The 19,150-nt window shown below is 43.7% G+C and overlaps 1 protein-coding gene across 8 annotated transcripts in view; it reads right to left on the bottom strand.

The window, feature by feature from the left end:
* The window catches only part of AOPEP (aminopeptidase O (putative)), a 405,018-nt gene that overhangs the window by 163,586 nt on the left and 222,282 nt on the right, over nt 1-19,150 (bottom strand). For all 8 annotated transcript variants that reach the window (XM_054689497.1, XM_054689495.1, XM_054689499.1 and 5 more), the window contains exons 6-7: nt 5,650-5,839; nt 1,411-1,517 (exon numbers count right to left, since the gene is read on the bottom strand). In XM_054689497.1, the coding sequence (XP_054545472.1) occupies nt 1,411-1,517; nt 5,650-5,839 (297 nt within the window). The remainder of the gene's footprint in view (nt 1-1,410; nt 1,518-5,649; nt 5,840-19,150) is intronic.

Genomic DNA, 19,150 nt, shown 5'->3' with positions numbered 1-19,150 from the left:
GAGATGGACTATGGCAACACTCTGACTCTTCTCCTTGCTTGTTGTCTACTGTCTGCATGTGGAGCAAGGTTGGATGACATGGCTCTTGCTGCCTCTCCTTGCCATTCCTGCCACACCGCTTGCCTTTCTGTGCAAGGCAAGTCCTTTCCTGCCTTCCTGAACCTCTTTCTATAAAGCTGAGTTCCCTTCGTGCCACTTCTCACTCCCCGTCAGTAGCTGCATGTGCAACAAGGTCCCCGCTACGGGGAAGTTCCATGAGAGCATGGGACATGGGTCCCTGTCCATTTGGTAGTAGGTGTAGCCTTCCCACTGCCTGCATGAACAGACAGTCAACAGTGGCCCTGGGTGGGGAACACTCGGCGCCTGGTTCTGCCTCTCCTAAACAATGGATGAGTCAGAGCGGATGGGCTAGCGTGCGAGCTGGGACTTCTCTGTGGGAAGAGCAGCCACACCCCATGCTCCAGGGCTGCACAAAAGTGCTAACCAGTCTCCCTGGAGTCAGGCTGGGCTTGGTATTTCCATCAGACCTCAGTTTCAGTGGACAGTCACTGAGGAATGGGGCTGTTTATTTTAAAACAACAACAGCAGAACCAGTCTAGGCAGGCTTCTGCCCACAAGGTAGACTGGTCTTCAGGGCTGCCATCTAAAATGGGGGGTGGGGGGGTGATTCCTGGATGGTGGCTTCCCACCTGTCTGATTGTGGATTCTAAACACTTAGCTCTAGTCAAGAGGGGGCAGGATGAAAGCTTCTGTTGCCATAGCAACCAAGTGCTCCTGGGGCCTAGGCTCAAGGTTTCAGATAAACAACTATTTAGAGAAGGGAAGAAAATGGAGCAAAGCAGAAAGGGACAAAAATGGGAAACGGCAAGAAGTAATCCTACAAATGCTGCAAGACACACTGAAAACAAAATGCAGGAGCAGGAGAAAATCCTCCCAAAGCACAGGAGTGGCCTCCTGCGGGAACCATCCTAAACAAAAGGCCCCATTGACACAAACATCTGTTACTACTAAACACTTTGGAATCAATATTTTTCTAAAGGGCACCCCCTCCCTTTTGGCTTTAAAGGGTTACTGTCTGCTAGGCTACCAAACCCCACCCTTCTTCAAGTCCCCAGCTACCACATAAAGTGACTATTACAACTTCAAAAGAAGAATTCGGTCCCGGAAATGCTTTGTACTCTTTTTGTACCCCAAATAGAGACAACAGAAAAATGTTAAAGGCAAATCCAAACCCACGCCCTGAAAAACTTAAAACATTACAGTCATTTCCCTGCAAGGATGAGTAACCTATCCTAATGTAATTTAAAAAGGAAACACAGCAGATTTAATGGCTGGCCTGGATGTGTCTTGAAGGAAAGGAGGGGTGGGAGGGAGGGAACAGAAAGGGAAAGGAATCAGGTGGTGCTTTACCTCAACACCTGCAGCTCCTCCGAGGAGTCCCGTACCTCGTCCTGGAGGCGCCTCCAGCGCAGACAGGCCCTCAGCTCCTGGTGCTCCTGCGCCTGGTGGGGGGCCAGCTGAAGGGGCACAGACACACAAACTCAGTCATTGTCCTGCAGAGTCAGAGCTGCCCCGCGGAGCAGTGGCTGGCTTGTCTGAGGGTGGCCCAGACAATCTCCCCACTGCACCTTATACCTTGCCTCCCCCCATCAGAAGAGTCAGAGGTCAAAGGGGTCTCCTAGAATCAGTCACTCATTCTTAGGTTGCCTATTGGGGAGGAAATCCCTGGTCCTGAAACGACCCCTCCCTCCGCTGCCCTAGACAGAGCAGGCTTCCCTAGGGGACCATTTCCACTCATTCCTTCCAGGCTTTCATGCTTTGTCTCTGCACAGGGTGGGAAAAGTCCCCTCCATTTACCTCCTATTTTTCCCAGTCCTCAGTTTTGTTAAGGGCTGTTTACAGTGGAGCCTGCTAATGCAACCCAGATGATTCTGTTTGCATATAACCAGAAAGAGTGTACTGCCTGGATCACTCTGGGGGAGGGGAAGGCCATTGCATCCTGCCCTGTGCTCAAAATCAGCTGCTGTCATTCCAAATGTTCACCAGGCCCCACAGCTATAACATCTGCAAGGGAGACCAACAGAATTTCACTGGGTAGGAAAATGTCATTGTCTATGGGCACTTCTGGAAATTACACGTCCCTAACAGTTCATTTAGCTGATATTTACTGAGTCTCTGCTAGGCCCTGGGCATATATGGACAAAGGCCTTACTCTGAGGAGTCCAGGGGAAAGACACATGAGAACATTAACCATTGGTGTTCAGCGATGGTAGAGGTTAAGAACCCAGATACCCCCATACACACATGGTGGGGCCTGAGTGGGTCCTCAGGAAAAGCAGGAGTCAATCAGGAGGACGAATTTCAGTCAGAGGGAAGGCAAGGTGCCTGAGGAGAGCATGATGGGCTTAGGGAATGGTAAGGGATGTGGTTAGGCTGCTATCCTGGGACGGACAGAGGTGCCAATTAACCAGCAGAGGTCAGACGATCAACAGACTTTGTGTGCCCTGTTGTTCTGGCCTGAATTGTGTCTCTCTCACCCGCCAAATTCACATATTGAAGGCTTAACACCCAATGTGACCATGTTTGGAGATGGGGCTTACAGAGGAAATTAAGGTTAAATGAAATCATAAGGGTGGGACCCTAATTCAACAGTACTGGTGCCTTATAAGAAGAGACACCAGAGCTCTCTTTCCTTGTGTGTATAGAAAGCCCATGTGAGGGCAAAATGAGAGGTGGCTCTCACCAAGCCAGGGAAGACAACCTGAAACCAAGTCTGTCTGCACCTTGATGTTGGACTTCTTGGCTTCCAGAACAATGAGAAAGCAAACATTTGTTAAGTTTCCTCTTCTGAGGGATCTTATGCAGACCCAGCTAACAAAGACATCCATGAAAGAGTTCAGATTTTATCCAGGTTGATGAACGAGTAACAGGATTCAATCTTGCAATGAACTCAATTCACTTCTCCCTGCAGAATGCCTCCCTGAGTAGAATGTCAGCTTCTAGCTCCTTGCTCAATGATGTCCCATTCCTTGACGCTGCTGCGCTTGTTAATGCTCAGTGCTGTGGCATGCAGCCTCATTGGCAGAACAGGGACAAGTGTCCTCATATCCTCTTCACTGGGGGCCAGGAGACTCCCACAGTGGCATACCCTTCCCTGCTCTGAAGAGTGCTCCTTTCTCACTGGGAAAATGGACTGTGCACACTCTTTAGGGACCAGCGGCAACTCAGTACATCCATCAAAGAAGAGGTCAGGGTGACGGATGTGCTCTGGAAGTTTTGTACTGGAATCTAGATTGGCCACTTTGCGTCAGGGGCATCTGTGTTTCCACATATTGAACCATTATTGTATGAACCTTGAAGGAGAGGATAATGGATTGTTCCCTTGTCAAGTTGAGGGGAAAGGAGGGATAGAGAAACTTCAACTCCTACTTTCCCTTTGAGATCCACCTCAGAGAGTCACCTCCTTCAAGAAGCCTTTGTGGATCTACTCAGACTTGGCTTCTGGCAACCTTGAAGTTTCATAATATTTGCTATTCCCTTCTCTTTTGTATCATATTTCCTTCTTCCCTGCATTGTGTGCTTTTCTTATCTTCACAATGAGACTATGGTCTCTTTCAGATTTGGGTTGTGTCTTTTATACCCCTTTATCCCTACAGACCTAGCACAGAAGGGCCACCCAGAAGGCAAGCAGCAATGAGAGTCAGCCAGGTTGACTCTGTGCATCCAACAGTGGAAATGGCTGTGTTTAGGGGAGAAGCAGGACCCACCCAAGCAAAGAAATTCAGGATTGACCCACTGGAAGGGTAAAGGAGGAGCACTTTGGGGGCATTCCAGAGATAAAGGACAGAGAGACGGTATCCATCAGAAGCTTAAAATGTACTCATGGGGCCTCCCTGGTGGCCTAGGGGTTAAGTCTCAGCACAATCATCACTTCATCCTGAGTTCAGTCCCCAGCCAGGGAGCTAACCCACATACGGCACAGCAGACCTGTCTCACCCGCTGCTCCCCTCAGCAGTGTATTTCAGTAAATCTGCCTGTCCTGCTCCCCACTCTCTCTGGTGAATCCTCTTATCCCCCACACTCTGGCCTATACCCCAGTTATTGTATGCATAAATAAATAAAAAACAAATCTTTTAAAATGTACTCATGATTACTAAAAATAGCATGAATCATTGTCTCAGGATGGACAAACTCCAGGGAAGGGATGGTAACAGAGGCACATTTACTAAACCTATTTAGCTCTTGCTGAATGCCTACTGTGGGCAAGGTAGCAGCAAATACAAAGAGGAACAGAACAGGAAGGGAGAATTAGTGCTTCTGGCACACCCTCCACAGTGTCAGGTGCTGTGCTAAACTCATTCACACATTATCCCATTCACCCTGCGAGATTAAGTATTTTTATACCTATTTTATAAATGAGGAACTAGGGCTCTGGAAACCTATATAACCTGCTTATACCCAGAAAGCTGATGAATAACAGAGCTGGAATTCCAAGCTTGAACTAACTCTGAATTCAGACACCTCCTCAATCTGCCTTGTGGCTCACTTCCACGGGACTCTGTGTGGCAGGGGGACACAGATGTGCACACTGCTAGGTTGATGGCCAAATGTGAAGGGGGAGAGAGGATGAGTAAGACACAGTTCTGAGGACAAGGAAGAAGAAAAAAGTGAGAAAAAAGTTGTAAGTAACAGTGTGGGAGTGTAACTTTCTAGAAGAGTAGAATATCCTGAGAGGGTGATCTTGACAAACAAGACTTAATAGGCAGAAGGACCTTTAGCAAAATTATATAGGTATTCACAAACCTTGGAATTTTGGATAATATCAAATAATCCCATGTGTAAGGGGATGGGGGAGGGAGTGTGACCAAATATTATGGGCTGAAAAATAAGCAGGAAGTAGTTCAGCTACCAACTCTCAGTAGAATTGGTAACAAGTTGTTTAGAAGTTGTAAACTGGCAGCATGTTGACCAGATCTGGCCTCTGGGTATGTTTGGCTTGTATAATACGTTTTAAATTAGGAAATAGTACATAAAATTCCAATTTTAGAACTTTCCTTAAAAAAATTAGAAGCCCATGTTATTTTAAATTCTCTTCTTCAACATGATCAGAACTCAGGAGCAGCTGCCAGTTTGCCACAGTCCCCACCATTCCATAAGCTATAACACTAACAACTTCTTTCTCTATTCACTCCTTGCCAGCAGACATCTGATATTATAAACTCTAATTTAAATTGTAATCTCATTATTACAGAATACATGCATATACACAGAGTTAACGTCACCAAAACCACAACCACAAAGGAGTGATTGAGTACGCCATGGCATGACCTTTGCTTGAAATCTTCATTCAATGTCCCCTTATCATAGAGGGCCTTCTCTTAGGCCTGCTGAAAAGCTTCTCCCATTCCCACTTTCTATTAGGTCTCACTTTCTTCACAGTACTCCCCACTACGTGACAGGTTAGCGATATCTTCACTTGTCTATTTTCTTTCACTAGACTGTGAACCTCTGGGGAGCAGGGACTTTCCTTCCTTGTTTATGCAGCTCTCTGTGGAATAAGCACTCAATCCATATATGTTGGGTAAACGAGTGACTAGAAATTGAATTTGACTCTGGATGATTAGGTGTTTAGGGTCACGTTAAACCCACCTGCTGTGCTTCAGCCCAGAACACGTCCTCCAAGTGAGTGGCGAACCCTTCACTCAGCCACTCTTCCGTCCAGTCGCGGGCCCCAATAGCTAGGCCAAACCAGGCATGGGCGATTTCGTGGCAGAGACGGGTTCCACAGAGCTGGCTCTTTCCTGTTAAGGTGCTCTGGGAGAGGAAGATGATGTGTGGGCTGTGGATAATGGGGGAGAAAACACAGGGAGTCGTGTCAGAGCCTGCCCCTCGCGGCTGCCCCGCGGGTGCTTTCTCAGCCTGGCAAACCTGTTATTATCATGTGCATGCCAGATCACGACCGATAGGCCTACAGCTTCGATGCTTTCAGAAATAAAGTGGCAGTTTACGTTGCTGGCAGCAGTTCAGGCAGCCGTTTCTGCCAAGCAGTTGTCTCCGTCATCAAACGACTATTACCTGTAATAAGTAACCTGCACCAAAGTTTTACACGAAGAAAAAAAAAAAAAAATGACAAGGCAATGGAAGCATTTACCCTGAAATCTGGACTGTAAGGGAAGAGCAGGTGTGAGAATGTGAGTCCATGCTGTCAGGATGATGATCAAAGAAGAGCCTTCAGCTGAACTCTGAATAGCTTACAAACAAATCAAGAAGTTCTGAAGAAGGCCAGGAAAAGCCGAGAAGAATGGCACCCACAATTTTCCATTTCTCACTGGGGTTGGTTATGGAGTCAACAACTAAACAGGTGTCAGGGACGGGTTTCCAAGAGAACGAGAAAGGCTGAACTTCTGTAAGGTAAAGATTTTCAAAGGTATCATCCCCTCTCTGTAGATGCGTGTATAAGCATATCACATAACAAAAACGGGAGAGAGCAGGAGAGAGAAAGAGCGAGAGAGCGAGTGAGTGAGAAAGAGAGAGAGAGAGAGAGAGAGAGAGGAGTTAACCACGCAGGTGTGCAAATGGCTCCAGGGCTGGCACCAGCCAGGGAGATTTATCTAATCTCATTTTCCATTCCTTGTTTAAAACCTCAAATACCATGATTAGGCTGCATTGGTGGGAGGAAAGGAGGCTGAAGAGGAGAGGCAAATAGACTATCTCCTGAGCTTCTACCTTCCTTTATCCAGGACTTGTTTACAGTCTTCTTAATGAAGAATCTGCTCTTAAAAAAACCCTGTCTCCATCAACTGAACAAAAAAGGTTGTGAAACATTCCAAATTAAGAAACGGCACACACTGGTTCCTTTCTTCAAACACCATTTGTTTGCCATCGTGTGGGCTCCACACAAGCCAGGACTACTTGCAGATTTGTCCTCCACCCCCACACCCACGGGTACAGAAAGCCCCACCTGCATTTCCCCTCCCTCCCCAGCCTCACCCATTCAGCTCAGAGAGCCCAACTGAAGTCCCAGGAGTCATGTGTGCCAAAAGAGACGGCTTTCATGTGAAATAACAGCAGGATAGGTGCGCAAATGAAAACGCGTCTGCTGGACACTTGGAAGAGCTTACCAGAAACCTCAGGAAAGAAGAGTACAGTTGGGGTCTCGAGGACACAGGGGTGCAATGCAGCTGGTATCAACAGAAGCTCAGGGAAAGAAGGAAGGAAGGAAAGAAGGAAGGGCAGAAGGGAGGGAAGGAGGCAAGGAGGGCGGGCAAGAAGAAGGCTGCACAGGAGAAAGGGAGGAGGGAGAACGGGAACTGAGAATCACAGGATAGAAACTTCCTCTTGCTGAGAAAGTTGTCCCCTAGAGAAGACAAACTGCAACCTGGCATTTTCAAGTAAATGACCCCTTGCATGTACACTGCTCAAAAAAAAAAAAAAAAAAAGCCACAAAAATGTAGCAAGTAAATAACATTCCAGACATACTGCACTTCACCGTTTTGGCTAAAACAAAACACAAGTAACTTCAGGTCTTGTAAACAGGTTCAACAACAGGCCTGCATCAAAAGGGTCCTCTGGCCAGAACCCCAGGCGGTGTTACAGAGACTGTGTGGCTGACCCAGGAAGGAGCCTCAAACTGACAGCTGAGAAACTGCAGCAGACTGCTCAGAAAGAAAAGGCCCACTCTGTCTGGGGCGACCCACTTTGTCTCAGGGTGGAAGCCGAACCAAGGTCTGTTAATGCAAATATCAAAGTCTGGAAGGGCCTGTCTCTGGAGTGGCATTTAATTTTCCTGCCTGAAACAGTCTTTGCTGTTAACTTCCCAAACTGCAGGCACTTGGGAGACACCACCAATGCAACCTTGGTGAATCTTGGTTGGACTCAGGACAGACCCTGGCATTGCTGGAATCCTTTCTTCCCTGTCGGGGAGGGAGGGAAGAATACATTTCCCACTGTCCTCTGAGAAAGACTGAAGCTGAAACATCTTCCTGGGTAGCAAGAAAAGGCGTTTCCCGGATATAAATGGGCCTATTACCCATTAAAAGCATGACCTTCTTCCTGAAAAGCAATATTCCAGTTGAGAAACAAATCTCCCTGCAGTCCAGTTTGTCCCCTAAAGTTGGGTTTGACCTGTGGGGTGGGCGGTCTGGGGTCTCATTTCCCTAGGAAGAAAATGAGTTCTTTCTTAAAACTAATATAAAACATGGAATAAGGTTCTCATACGCTTTCTAGTGGGTTGTTAACAAAAATCTGATATAAAATGATCGAAAGAGTTTTCTTTAAAGGAGAAGTCACACCTCTTCTTTGGACAGTATATGTCAGAATCTCTCATGTTAAATATGATTTTAAAACTGCTTTTCTTTTTCCTTTTTTTTTTTTAATATTTGTTTATTCATGCATACAAGAGCTGGGGCACAGGCCAGAGATGCGGGGGGTGAGAGGATTCACCAGAGACAGAGTGGGGAACAGAACAGGCAGATCGACTGAAATACACTGCTGAGGGGCGCAGCTGGCGAGTCAGGAGAGGTCTGCTGCGCCATGTGGGTAGCTCCCCGGCAGGCAGGGGATTGAACTTGTGCTGCAGAGGCTGCAGGATTGCTTCATAGTGCGGTACTTAATCCCTTGCGCCACCAGGGAGGCCCTGCTTTTCTTAATAGTGAGTGAAGGGAAGTATAATACTCTTAAATTCAAGGGGTAACAGTAAATACTCCTTTACCAGTGGGTAATCTACTTCACATCCACCTTCAACGCAGAATGAAAGTTTAGAATTTTCCACTTCAACCTTCACTTTGATTTGTAGCTCTCACCGGGGCCCTCACTCATTCCCGCATTCCCAGAACCTTATTCATGGTCCCAATCAGGCAGCAGCTCATCCGTCTTCACTCTGACAAGGCCCATTTGAAAACGGGTTTTCTTTTCTCTTTTTTTTCCCTGAAAGGGCCCGTGTCAACTGCCTCTGCAGATGCCAAATTGTCGCGATTCATCATCATTATAGAGAGCGAAGGGAAGAGAGTCACTTCAATGACACCTTCATTCTCTCTCTCTCTTTCTCTTACCACAGAGGTTATCATTTTTCCCAAATAAGAGATGGATGGCAAAGTCATGTTTTTATCTTTGAAAAAAGCGCAATCACTCTGGCTTGTATTCTCCATCTCTGTGGCTACAGGTGGCCAAGGAGGAGGCAGGCAGTAGCCCAGGTCCAGGGCATGGGGGCATCTGTCCCAGGAGACCACCAGCAGGGCTGCCGCCCCACAAAGACCACATGGCATCCTCTGTCTGCTGTCTCACCCCTTGAGACTAAAAATATCATCTGATCTGAAAACAGTTTCTCAAGACTTTTCCTCAAGCTATCTCCCCACCCAGATTAGAGGGCTGTGTCCGTTAATTTAAAACATGCTTCTAGCAGAGGAGGAAGGAGTGCCTTCATTACTCTCAGGAGCAGCTCCAATCCTTCGGGGGGAATTCAATTTGGAACGGAAATGGAGAATTTCATCAGATCTTAAGTAGGGGCTGGTGTGTGATTTATTTCTGTTTTGTCCAGGGAGACGTGCCCGGCACAGCCCATCTCACTGCTCAGGAGAGGTACAGCACTTAGCAGCTCCAGCTCCTGCTGCTGCCTCAGCGGGTTAGAGCTGCTGCTGCTGCTGGGACCAGGAGGGCAGGAAATTACTTTGGGTTAATGACAAGAAGAGCCTCAGGCCACCCCTCCCATTATACTGGAGCAGGTCCCAATTCCCCTCAGGGGGAGCAGATTCACTTTTTATAAGGCTCTTTGGAGGTGCATCCAGGAAACAGACTTGGATTCATCAGGCTTGCACTTCTTGTGGGTTCAAGGCTTTTTTACAATCTCAACAACACATGGAACCCAGTATCCTGCTACAGAAAGTAAGGAAAAAGCCAGAAATAGGAAACTGGGGGCTCCTTTCCCTCCAAAGTCAAACTGGAGAGTTAGAAGGGCCTCATAATCATATGGAAGTGAACTTAATTACTTGCTGATTTAATTTGGACAATTGAAAAGGAGACTCATAGAGGCCTGGGGCAACCTGAAAGGGAGGGCAAATGGACCTATGAAGTGGAGTCTTTAAACTGAAGCCCAAGGAGGTGAGGGGATGTTCTTTGGGGAATCTGGGACTTTCTGGAGCCTGAGGTAGAAACCAGTTCTAAAAACTTGATGGAGTAAACTTACTATGTCTGATCAACACAGGGACCTGGGTTCGTGAGAAAAGAGTTGATGTTGGTCAGTATTAAGTTTTCCGTTAAAAATTCTGAATAGCAAATAGGCTGTACACATCTACTAATTCACCTACATGAATTTTGGCCCAAACTGCCATTATGATTACAACAGAGAGTGAATGAGGGAAGCCCCAGGGCCACATACCAAAGACTTCTACAAAAACATATCCTGATTTTGCCTGAGTGCTTGCTGTGGGTTAGGCACTGAATTTTACATATATCACCTAATCTACTCTCTACCCCACATCCTTAGTATAGATTTTATTTTTATCCCCATTTTATAGATGACAAAAGGGAGGTACAGAGAGGTAAAATATCTAGTCCACGGTCACAGAGCTGGCAAGTAATGGAGTCAGTATTTGTATTCATAGTCTTGCCCCTTAATCCTTAACCTAACTCACTCTGCCCAAGTCACTGTTCACATCTGTGACTTCAGGACTCACACCCAGTGCTCTCCCAGGAGCTGCATCTTTAGAGTCTGCATCCACCCAACAAAGCACCAACTGGCATCTGTTTCCTAAATCTGTATCACAGCCAGAACTAGCCACAGGTTACCAGTCCTTTTGACTAGCAAAGCTCCGGCCTACCTAAAAGGAAAAAGGAGGAGGAGCATCTCTACTCCACCGCTGATGCCCCCAAACAGGCAAAATTTCCAAATGCAGCACCTCTTTCTTCTTAACGGTGTTCTATGGGAGGGGTTTTTCATGGGCCACTGCAAGGGGATGCTTAGATGAGCAAACATAAGGGTCATTGGGCCAGTCCCTACTATACACAAGAGCCCAGGAAGGGCAACACACAGCCTAATGCCTCTTCTTAGTCCTAAACTCTCACCTGCTTTCGATAAAGCCTGACTTTATTCCCCTAATAAGACTATATATTTTAGAGCAGTTTTAGGTTCATAGCAAAATTGAGCAGAAGGCACAGAGATTTCCCAGATGTCCCCTTCCACATGCACAACTGCCCCCACTATCAACATCCTCTATCTGAGAGGTACATCTGATGAACTGACACCAATGCATCATTAGCACCCATACTTCATAGTTTACATTAGGACACATTCTTGGTATAAATACATCCTGTGGATTTAGACAAGGGTATAATATCATGTCTCCACTATTATAGTAGTATCTAACAGTAGTTTCACTACCACAAAAATCCTATGATATGTTTTTCATGAAGGTTACAAACTTGACAGTTACAGGAGGCAAAGAGGTGAAAAAATGAGGTGAATGGACAACAAAAGTCAATTAGGAGACGGGGAGTAGACAGAGAGACAAAAAAAGACAAATAGATGGAGTAGCAGACAAGAAGGCAGGGTAGGTAGGCAACAAGATGGGAGAAGTAGACAAGGAGACCAAGAAAGTAAACAAGGAGGAGGGGGGAAATAGACAAGAACAAGAAGGAAACAAAGATATGAAGGATATTGGTAATAAGCCAGAATTACACTAATACCAAAACCAAGCAAAGACAACACAAAAAAAGAACACTAAAGGCCAATCTCCCTAATGAACATTGAAGCAAAAATCCTCAATAAAATCCTTGGCACAGACTCCAACAATGCATCAAAAAAATATATCACGATCAAGGGGGATTTATTCCAAGGGCACAAGGATGGTTCAACATCTGAAAATCAATTAAGTAATCCAACACATTAACAAAAATAAAAATAAAAAACCATATGATCATGTCAATAGATGCTGAGAAGGGATTTGACAAAGTTCAACATCCGTTTATGATGAAGGCAGTTGACATTCTCGGGATAGAAGGAACATACCTCAACATGATAAAAGCCATATATGACAAACCCACCGCCAATATTATTCTTAAAGGTAAAAAGTTGAAAGCCTTTCCTTTAAGATCAGGAACACGACAAGGATGTTCACTCTCACCACTGCTTTCAACATAATACTGGAAGTCCCAGCCAGAGCAATAAGACAAGAAAAAGACATACAAGGAATCCAAATAGGGAAAGAAAAAATAAAGCTATCACTATTTGCAGACAATATGATTATATAGAGAACCCTAAAAACTCCACAGAAAAACTAATCAAAACAATCAACCAGTTTAGTAAAGTAGCAGTATATAAAATCAACACACAAACAACCAATCTTAAGAAGAAATCAAGAAAGCCATTTCTTTTACAATTGAAACAAAAACAAAATAAAATACTTGGGAATAACACTAAAAGGGATGAAGGACCTCTACAAAGAAAATTATAAAATATTGTTAAAATAAAAATAGAAGAAGACACAAAGAAATGGGAAGACAACTTCTGCTCATGGATTGGAAGACTTAACATTATCAAAATGGCCATCCTACCAAAAGCAACTTACAGTTCAATGCTATTCCAATAAAAATATCAATGACATTCTTCAAAGAAATAGAGTCAATATTGATGAAATTCATATGGGGTCACAAAAAAAACCTCACATAGCCAAAGCTCTCCTAACTAAAAAGAAGGAGAATGCACTCCCAGACTTCAGACTGTCCTCCAAAGCCGTAATAATTAAAACAGTATGGTTCCAGTATGGTACTGGAACAAAAAGAGACACACAGACCAATGGAGTTGAATAGAAAGCCCAGAAATAAACCCACGTATTTATGGACAACTAATCTTTGCCAAAGGAACAAAGAATATGCAATAGAACAAGGACAGTTTGTTCAGTAAATGGTGCTGGGGAAATTGGATCACCATAAGCAAAAGAATGAAACTAGACTACTACCTCACATCATGCACAAAAATCAACTCAAAATGGATAAAAGAACTGAACATAAGACCTGAAACCAAAAACTATACAGAAGAAAATATAGGTAAAACACTGTAAGACATACATCTCAGTAACATCTTTAAAGACTCATCCTCCAAAGCAAAGAAAGTTAAGGAAAAGATAAACAGCTGGGACTACATCAAACTAAAAAGCTTCTGTACAGCAAAAAAGACATTAACCAAAACAAAGAGACACCCCACTGACTGGGAGAAAATTTTTGCTCTCCATACAACTGATAAGGAAGTCATCACAAAAATATACAAAGAACTCACATTACTCAATAAAAACAAAGTAAACAATCCAGTCAAAAGATGAGCAGAAGAACTTAAGAGGAAATACAAAATGGTCAACAGACATATGAAAAATTGTTCAACATCCTTCATAATGAGGAAAATACAAATCAAAACCACGAGATACCACCTTACACCAGTAAGAATGGCACATATTAAAAAACTAGCAACAAAAAATGTTGGTGAGGATGTGGTGAAAAAGGAACTCTCCTACACTGCTGGTGGGAAAACAAACTGGTCCAACCACTATGGAAAGCTGTGTGGAGGTTCCTCAGACTACTGAAAATGTAACTACCATATGACCCAGCAATTCCACTTCTAGGGATCTACCCAAAGGGCATAAAAACATTAATTCAAAAGGACACCTGTACCCCTGTATTTATAATAGGCAAGACTTGAAAACAACCCAAATGCCCCAAAATAAATGACTGGATCAAGAAAATGTGGTACATATACACAATGGAATACTATTTAGCAATCAAAAAAGATAATCTAATGGCATTCACAGCAACATGGATGGAGCTGGAAGGGATTATGCTCAGTGAAATAAGTCAGAAGGAAAAAAAAATATCTATGGTTTCACTTATAGAAGGAATATAGGGGGACCAAATAAAGGATCATGGAAAAAATAATAAGAATAAAAACCACAACAAAACAAAAATAAACAGACATCTAAAAAACATAGATATTCTGCAGGGGAAGGGAAAGGAGAGGGATCAAAAGGAGGGAGGGAAGAGCCCAACGGACTATGGTGATGGTGCATGGGTGAACTGGTGGTGGAAAATTCTATGGGTACTACACCTGAGAACAGAAAGCAAACACTAAAATAAACAAACAAACAAATAAATAAATAAATAAATAATTTTTTACAAGGTAAGAAATGGATAACTATAGAGGAAAGTAGACAAGAAGAATAGGGAAGCAAACAAAGGGATGGAAGAAGTAGAGGCAGGAAACAGGTAACATGAAGAAAACAGAAAGAAGGAAGTAGATAAGAAGATGGGAAGTGGATCAAGAGATAACATTCAAGAAAAGGCAACTATAGAAGAGAAGTAGGAAAGAATAAGGGGGTGGGTAGAGCAAAACAAACAAATCTATGGACAGGAGCTACAAATGTACTATCTCCTATTTAAAGCAGTAATCCTCAGAGAAGATGTGCCTGTTTTCATTGCATGATTAGATGTCATGACTGATCTACTAGGCTTCTGATAACAGTGGGGAAGAAGAAGGTGCAGTGACTTCTTGTGAGGCACAAGGGGCTGGAAATACTAAAATATTTTTACTAGCATTATCATTTTGCTTAGTGTTGGCGTTGGCCTACTGCTTATAGGAAAAATGATAGGGTGGTAACTATAAAACACAGAGATCCCCTCTGGTAGAGTGGTTGGCTAGAGAGGTGGTTTGTTTTTATGGTGATTCGTCCATGGAGAATGTGGTCTACATCTAGCCCAGAATGCTAAATGAAGGCAGTGCCAGCACCCAGTATTAGGAGTTGGCTACACCTAACTCAGGCTGCCTGAAGAAGGTGGTTGGGGTTGGTATCTAGTTTTTGTGCTCATCTAAGAAGCTAATTAAAGCTGCAAGTGTATTTTGAAGTTTCTATATGTTTTAAAGCTATGAATCAGAGGCAAAACCAGTATCTGAGTGAATTTTCCAACTGAATTTAGACTCCTTTCTCTTTGAAACATAAGGCATTTATGTTCAAGTTTAGGAAAAAATAACTTTTTTTGAAGTTACTGAATACTCTGATGTTCGGACATACCTAAACTCCATGAACAGTATTTATTGTGGCTGAATATGTCTTTTGAATCATCTCTTAAATTACTTGTGAACTGAGAGCTGTGCATTTTCTAGAGGATCTGGAGAACTCTTCTGGTAAGTAATTACCAATTAAAACATGTTGGCAGCCTCCATTGGAGCACACGGATGACAAAATGTGATTCTTTCCACTGCCTCAACCCCCACTCCTGTCCTCCCCAACCAGGATGATGATGTTTGTTCCCATAAAAAAAAGCTAATAAAATTAGCCTCCACTGTGATATAGAGAAAATCTTTATTTAATAAAATAATGCATTTTGCTTCATTCCCAGAACAGCAATAAAATGGTGAAACTGAGAACCATAATAGCTCATCCAACTGGTTTTTGCTGCATGTACAACTCTGTCATTTGTGGTCATGTGGAAGCTTGAAAATCTGCTTCATGGAGGGACACATTGGGAGAGCTTGCACCACTCTCAGTAACAACAGTGTAGTTAGGGTTTCCTTTTAAATACAGGGCAAACACTCCTTGGATACAGAAATCAAGTCCCATGTTCCTTGTCTAGAGACAGAAATTGTGGTGATTGCTCAAAGAGCACTCAGAAGTGTAACTGGTGAGTCGCTTCCACAGCAGAGAGCAAGCAAGCTATACTGGTAAGGAAGAAAACATGTGTGTCCCCTGCCAGACAGTCACAGTGTCATTAGCTTCCAAAGCGGGAGGTTACTTTTGGCAGGAACAAACACAAGAGCTACCCCGGGATACAGGGTATCAGAACCAGTTCTGTCACTAAATCAAAGTTGGATCCAGGACAAGAGAAGACAATGGAGCAGAGTTCAAGGATTCCATGACAGTTAAGATGACGATGGTAGTGGTGAAAAAAATGGAGAAAAAGGTAGAGAAAAAGAACAGGAACAAATAAATAATGCTGATGGTAAGCTCTCAGCTAGTGCTTGCTGTCTCCCAGGTACAGTGCTCAATATTCTGTGTTCACTAACTCACTCACTTCTAACTGCAACCCCTCCAGGGAGATATTATTACAGATTTCCCCAATATTTCAAAGTAGAACATTCCCGGTTTTTGTTGTTGTTGTTGTTGTTATTGTTGTTGTTGTTGTTTTTTGGGCGGGGGAAGAGTCTGGGAATGTAGTTACTATTAATTCATAATAATTTTTGAGTGTTCTGGGCCTCTCTGGTGGTGCAAGGGGGTTAGCACAGCACTGTGAAGCTAGCATTCTGAAGTTCGATCTGTGGCTGGCCAGGGAGCTACCCACATGGCACAGCAGATCTCTCCTGCCTCGCCCACTGTTTCCCTTAGCAGTGCATTTCGGTCAGTCTGCCTGTTCTGTTCCCGACTTTGTCTTTGATGAAACCTCTTACCCCCTGCACCTCCGGCCTAAACCCCAGTTCTTGTATGCATAAATAAATATTAAAAAAAAATTTTTGCGTGTTCCTAGACCCAAAATATAACCTTACAAATCATACCAAATAGGATGATGGGGGAAACCTATACTCCCATTCTACACAAAAATAAACTAAGCCTTGAAGAAGCAATATCACTTTTCCAGGATCCCATAATTAGTATGTCACCAAGCTGATTCAAACACAGGCAGCCTAGCTCATGTTCATGTTTTGCTTGATCACACCAGCTTGTTTCAGAATCACCTATAAGTACAGATGCTAGATAAATGGACACTAAGTTAAATCTGAAACATAGTAAACAACAAGTAATTTTCTAGTGTATATTCTATCCAATATTTGCTATACCTTGCAACCCTATTTGGAGACTTGTTAAAACAGATTGCAGGGGGCCTCCCCTGGTGGTGCAGCGGTTGAGCACTGGGTTGCGAAGCTGCCTGCAGCCTCTGCAGCACTGATTCGATCCGATCCCTGGCCACTGGCAAGGGTCCCACATGGCGCGACAGACCTTTCCTGCCGCGCCTGCTGCTCCCCTCTGCAGTGTATTTCGTCAGTCTGCCTGTTCTGTTCCCCGCTCTGGCTCTGGTAAATTCTCTTACCCTCCCGCGCTTCTGACTGTACCCAGTGGCGCAGCGGTTGAGTGCTGGGTTGCGAAGCTGCCCGCGGTCTCTGCAGCGCCAGTTCAATCCCCGGCTGCTCCCCGGCCACAGGAGGAGGGTCCCACATGGTGCGCAGACCTCTCCTGCCACCCGCTGCTCCCCTCAGCAGTGTACTTCGGTCCTTCTGTCTGCTCTGCTCCCCGCTCTGGCTCTGGTGAATTCGTTCACCTTCCAGTGCTTCTGACTGTACCCAGTGCTTGCATGAATAATAAATAAATAAAATTTAAAAATAAATAAATAAATAAATAAATAAATAAATAAATCTTTAAAACAACAACAACAACAACAAAACAGATTGCAGGGTGCTACCTCCAAAGATTAATTTGCCTTGGGTGGGGCCTGAGAATTTGCATTTCTTTGAAGTTCCCAGGTCATGCAATGTTGGTAGTCCCGGGATCACACTCTGAGAACCACTGTGGTGACTGAGTGGTGTTAACTTAAAAAAAAAAATCCACTGTTAAGGTTTTCAAGTGGGAAGAGTTCACCTAGAAATCTGGACTTTCAAGTTACATGAAAAATTTAAGGAATCTGGCCATGCTATGCTCGCATTCCTATGTAGCAACTGCAGCTGAAGAACAGCTGACCATTTTAGAGGGGGCTTAAGTTTTCTAACTCCTCACCACTCCCTCCTATTTCCCTACTACTGACTGAGTCCACTTGTCATTTAGTTATGTATGCATAACTCTCCCCCTCTTTGTACAGCAGGATTAACAGGAAAGTGAAACATTTCTTCTATCTATGTCCCCATCAAAAGCAGGCAGAGAATACCAAGTGTTTTCTCACAGGATGCTCTGCGTATATACCAGTTATATTTGCTGCCTGACTACTCAGAGGCATTTAGATTTAACCTCAGTTCTTATGAAAAATTCCACTATCACACTTGCTTACAACTATTAAATAGTTTGTTAGCAAACATCTGCTTTGTGGAGAGGGCAAAAACACAAACTTTAGGCTAGTTCAAGTCAAGTCACTACAAGTTCCATATTACTAAGGATAGAATTAATTAGGTTGTTGTATTTTTGAAATCCAAACACAGTTTCAATTATTACTAGTCACTAATGGCTTATAATGAAGGCTGAGATTGTTAGCTAAGCAAACAACTGGCATGTTTGTTTAAAGTATAAATAGAAGGAAAATTCATGAATTAAATCAATGAATTCACTGATTGTTCTCCCTGGGTTGTAAAGGAGCATTCAACTGTCACAATATATACCACCACCTTTGTTAAAAGGATTAGCTCTCTGGAGTTATCTTTATCTGACCAGAGATCTTTCTGGTGGTTGCTTACACAGTAAATGTCTCAGAATTTTGAAACAGCTCATCTGCATCAATAAGTGGTTTTAAGGATAAGGGATCACCTGGTGATTGGGATTGGGGGTTCATAAATGACTGCACTTTTAAGATTCTAAGATATAGCCATGATTCTTTAGCTCAGTTTGTGATTCCATGAACACATCAATGTGACATGCTTTTGGAGATATAGGGACAGAATGCTTCATATTTTCCAAGATGGGCCCAGAAACTATGGGTACAGATGTCATTCTCAGAGGTATTAAGCTTAAGAGCATTTCCCTTTGAAAGGTAAGAAACCTCACCAGATACAAAAATAAGAAAATAAAATGGTTTGTTCTCCAAAGTCTCCTGGTTTTAACTAGCCTTTTCATTTAAAGTCACAATCCTTGCATTTTTTTCTCTCCAAATGGAATGCATCAGGGTTTGTTGGATATCTATAGCTAATCCATTATCTGCAGAAATCCCCTTTCTCTTGGATGGTTCCCTTGATCTGTCATTCTTTGGAGTGTTCACCATGGTAAAAGCATAGGGAAGGATCACGGGGATTTTTTTGCCTAAACAATTCTAAATGCTCATGTTCCTATTCCTGGAGGTTGCTTTTTGTCATTTGAAAGGCATCTGGACCTGTTTGGCATATATTCAGCTGCAAGGAAAGAGAGAAGATAACTAAGGCTGATGTGGTACCCACAGGACAGGTTTTCTTTTTCCTACACCCACCCCCCCTGGAGGAGGATGGCTG

The sequence above is a fragment of the Talpa occidentalis genome, unplaced genomic scaffold (assembly GCF_014898055.3).
Source record: "Talpa occidentalis isolate TD23 unplaced genomic scaffold, MPIMG_talOcc4v2.1 talOcc4.7, whole genome shotgun sequence".
Classification (NCBI taxonomy): Eukaryota; Metazoa; Chordata; class Mammalia; order Eulipotyphla; family Talpidae; genus Talpa; species Talpa occidentalis.
This window is presented reverse-complemented; position numbering and strand designations above follow the sequence as displayed.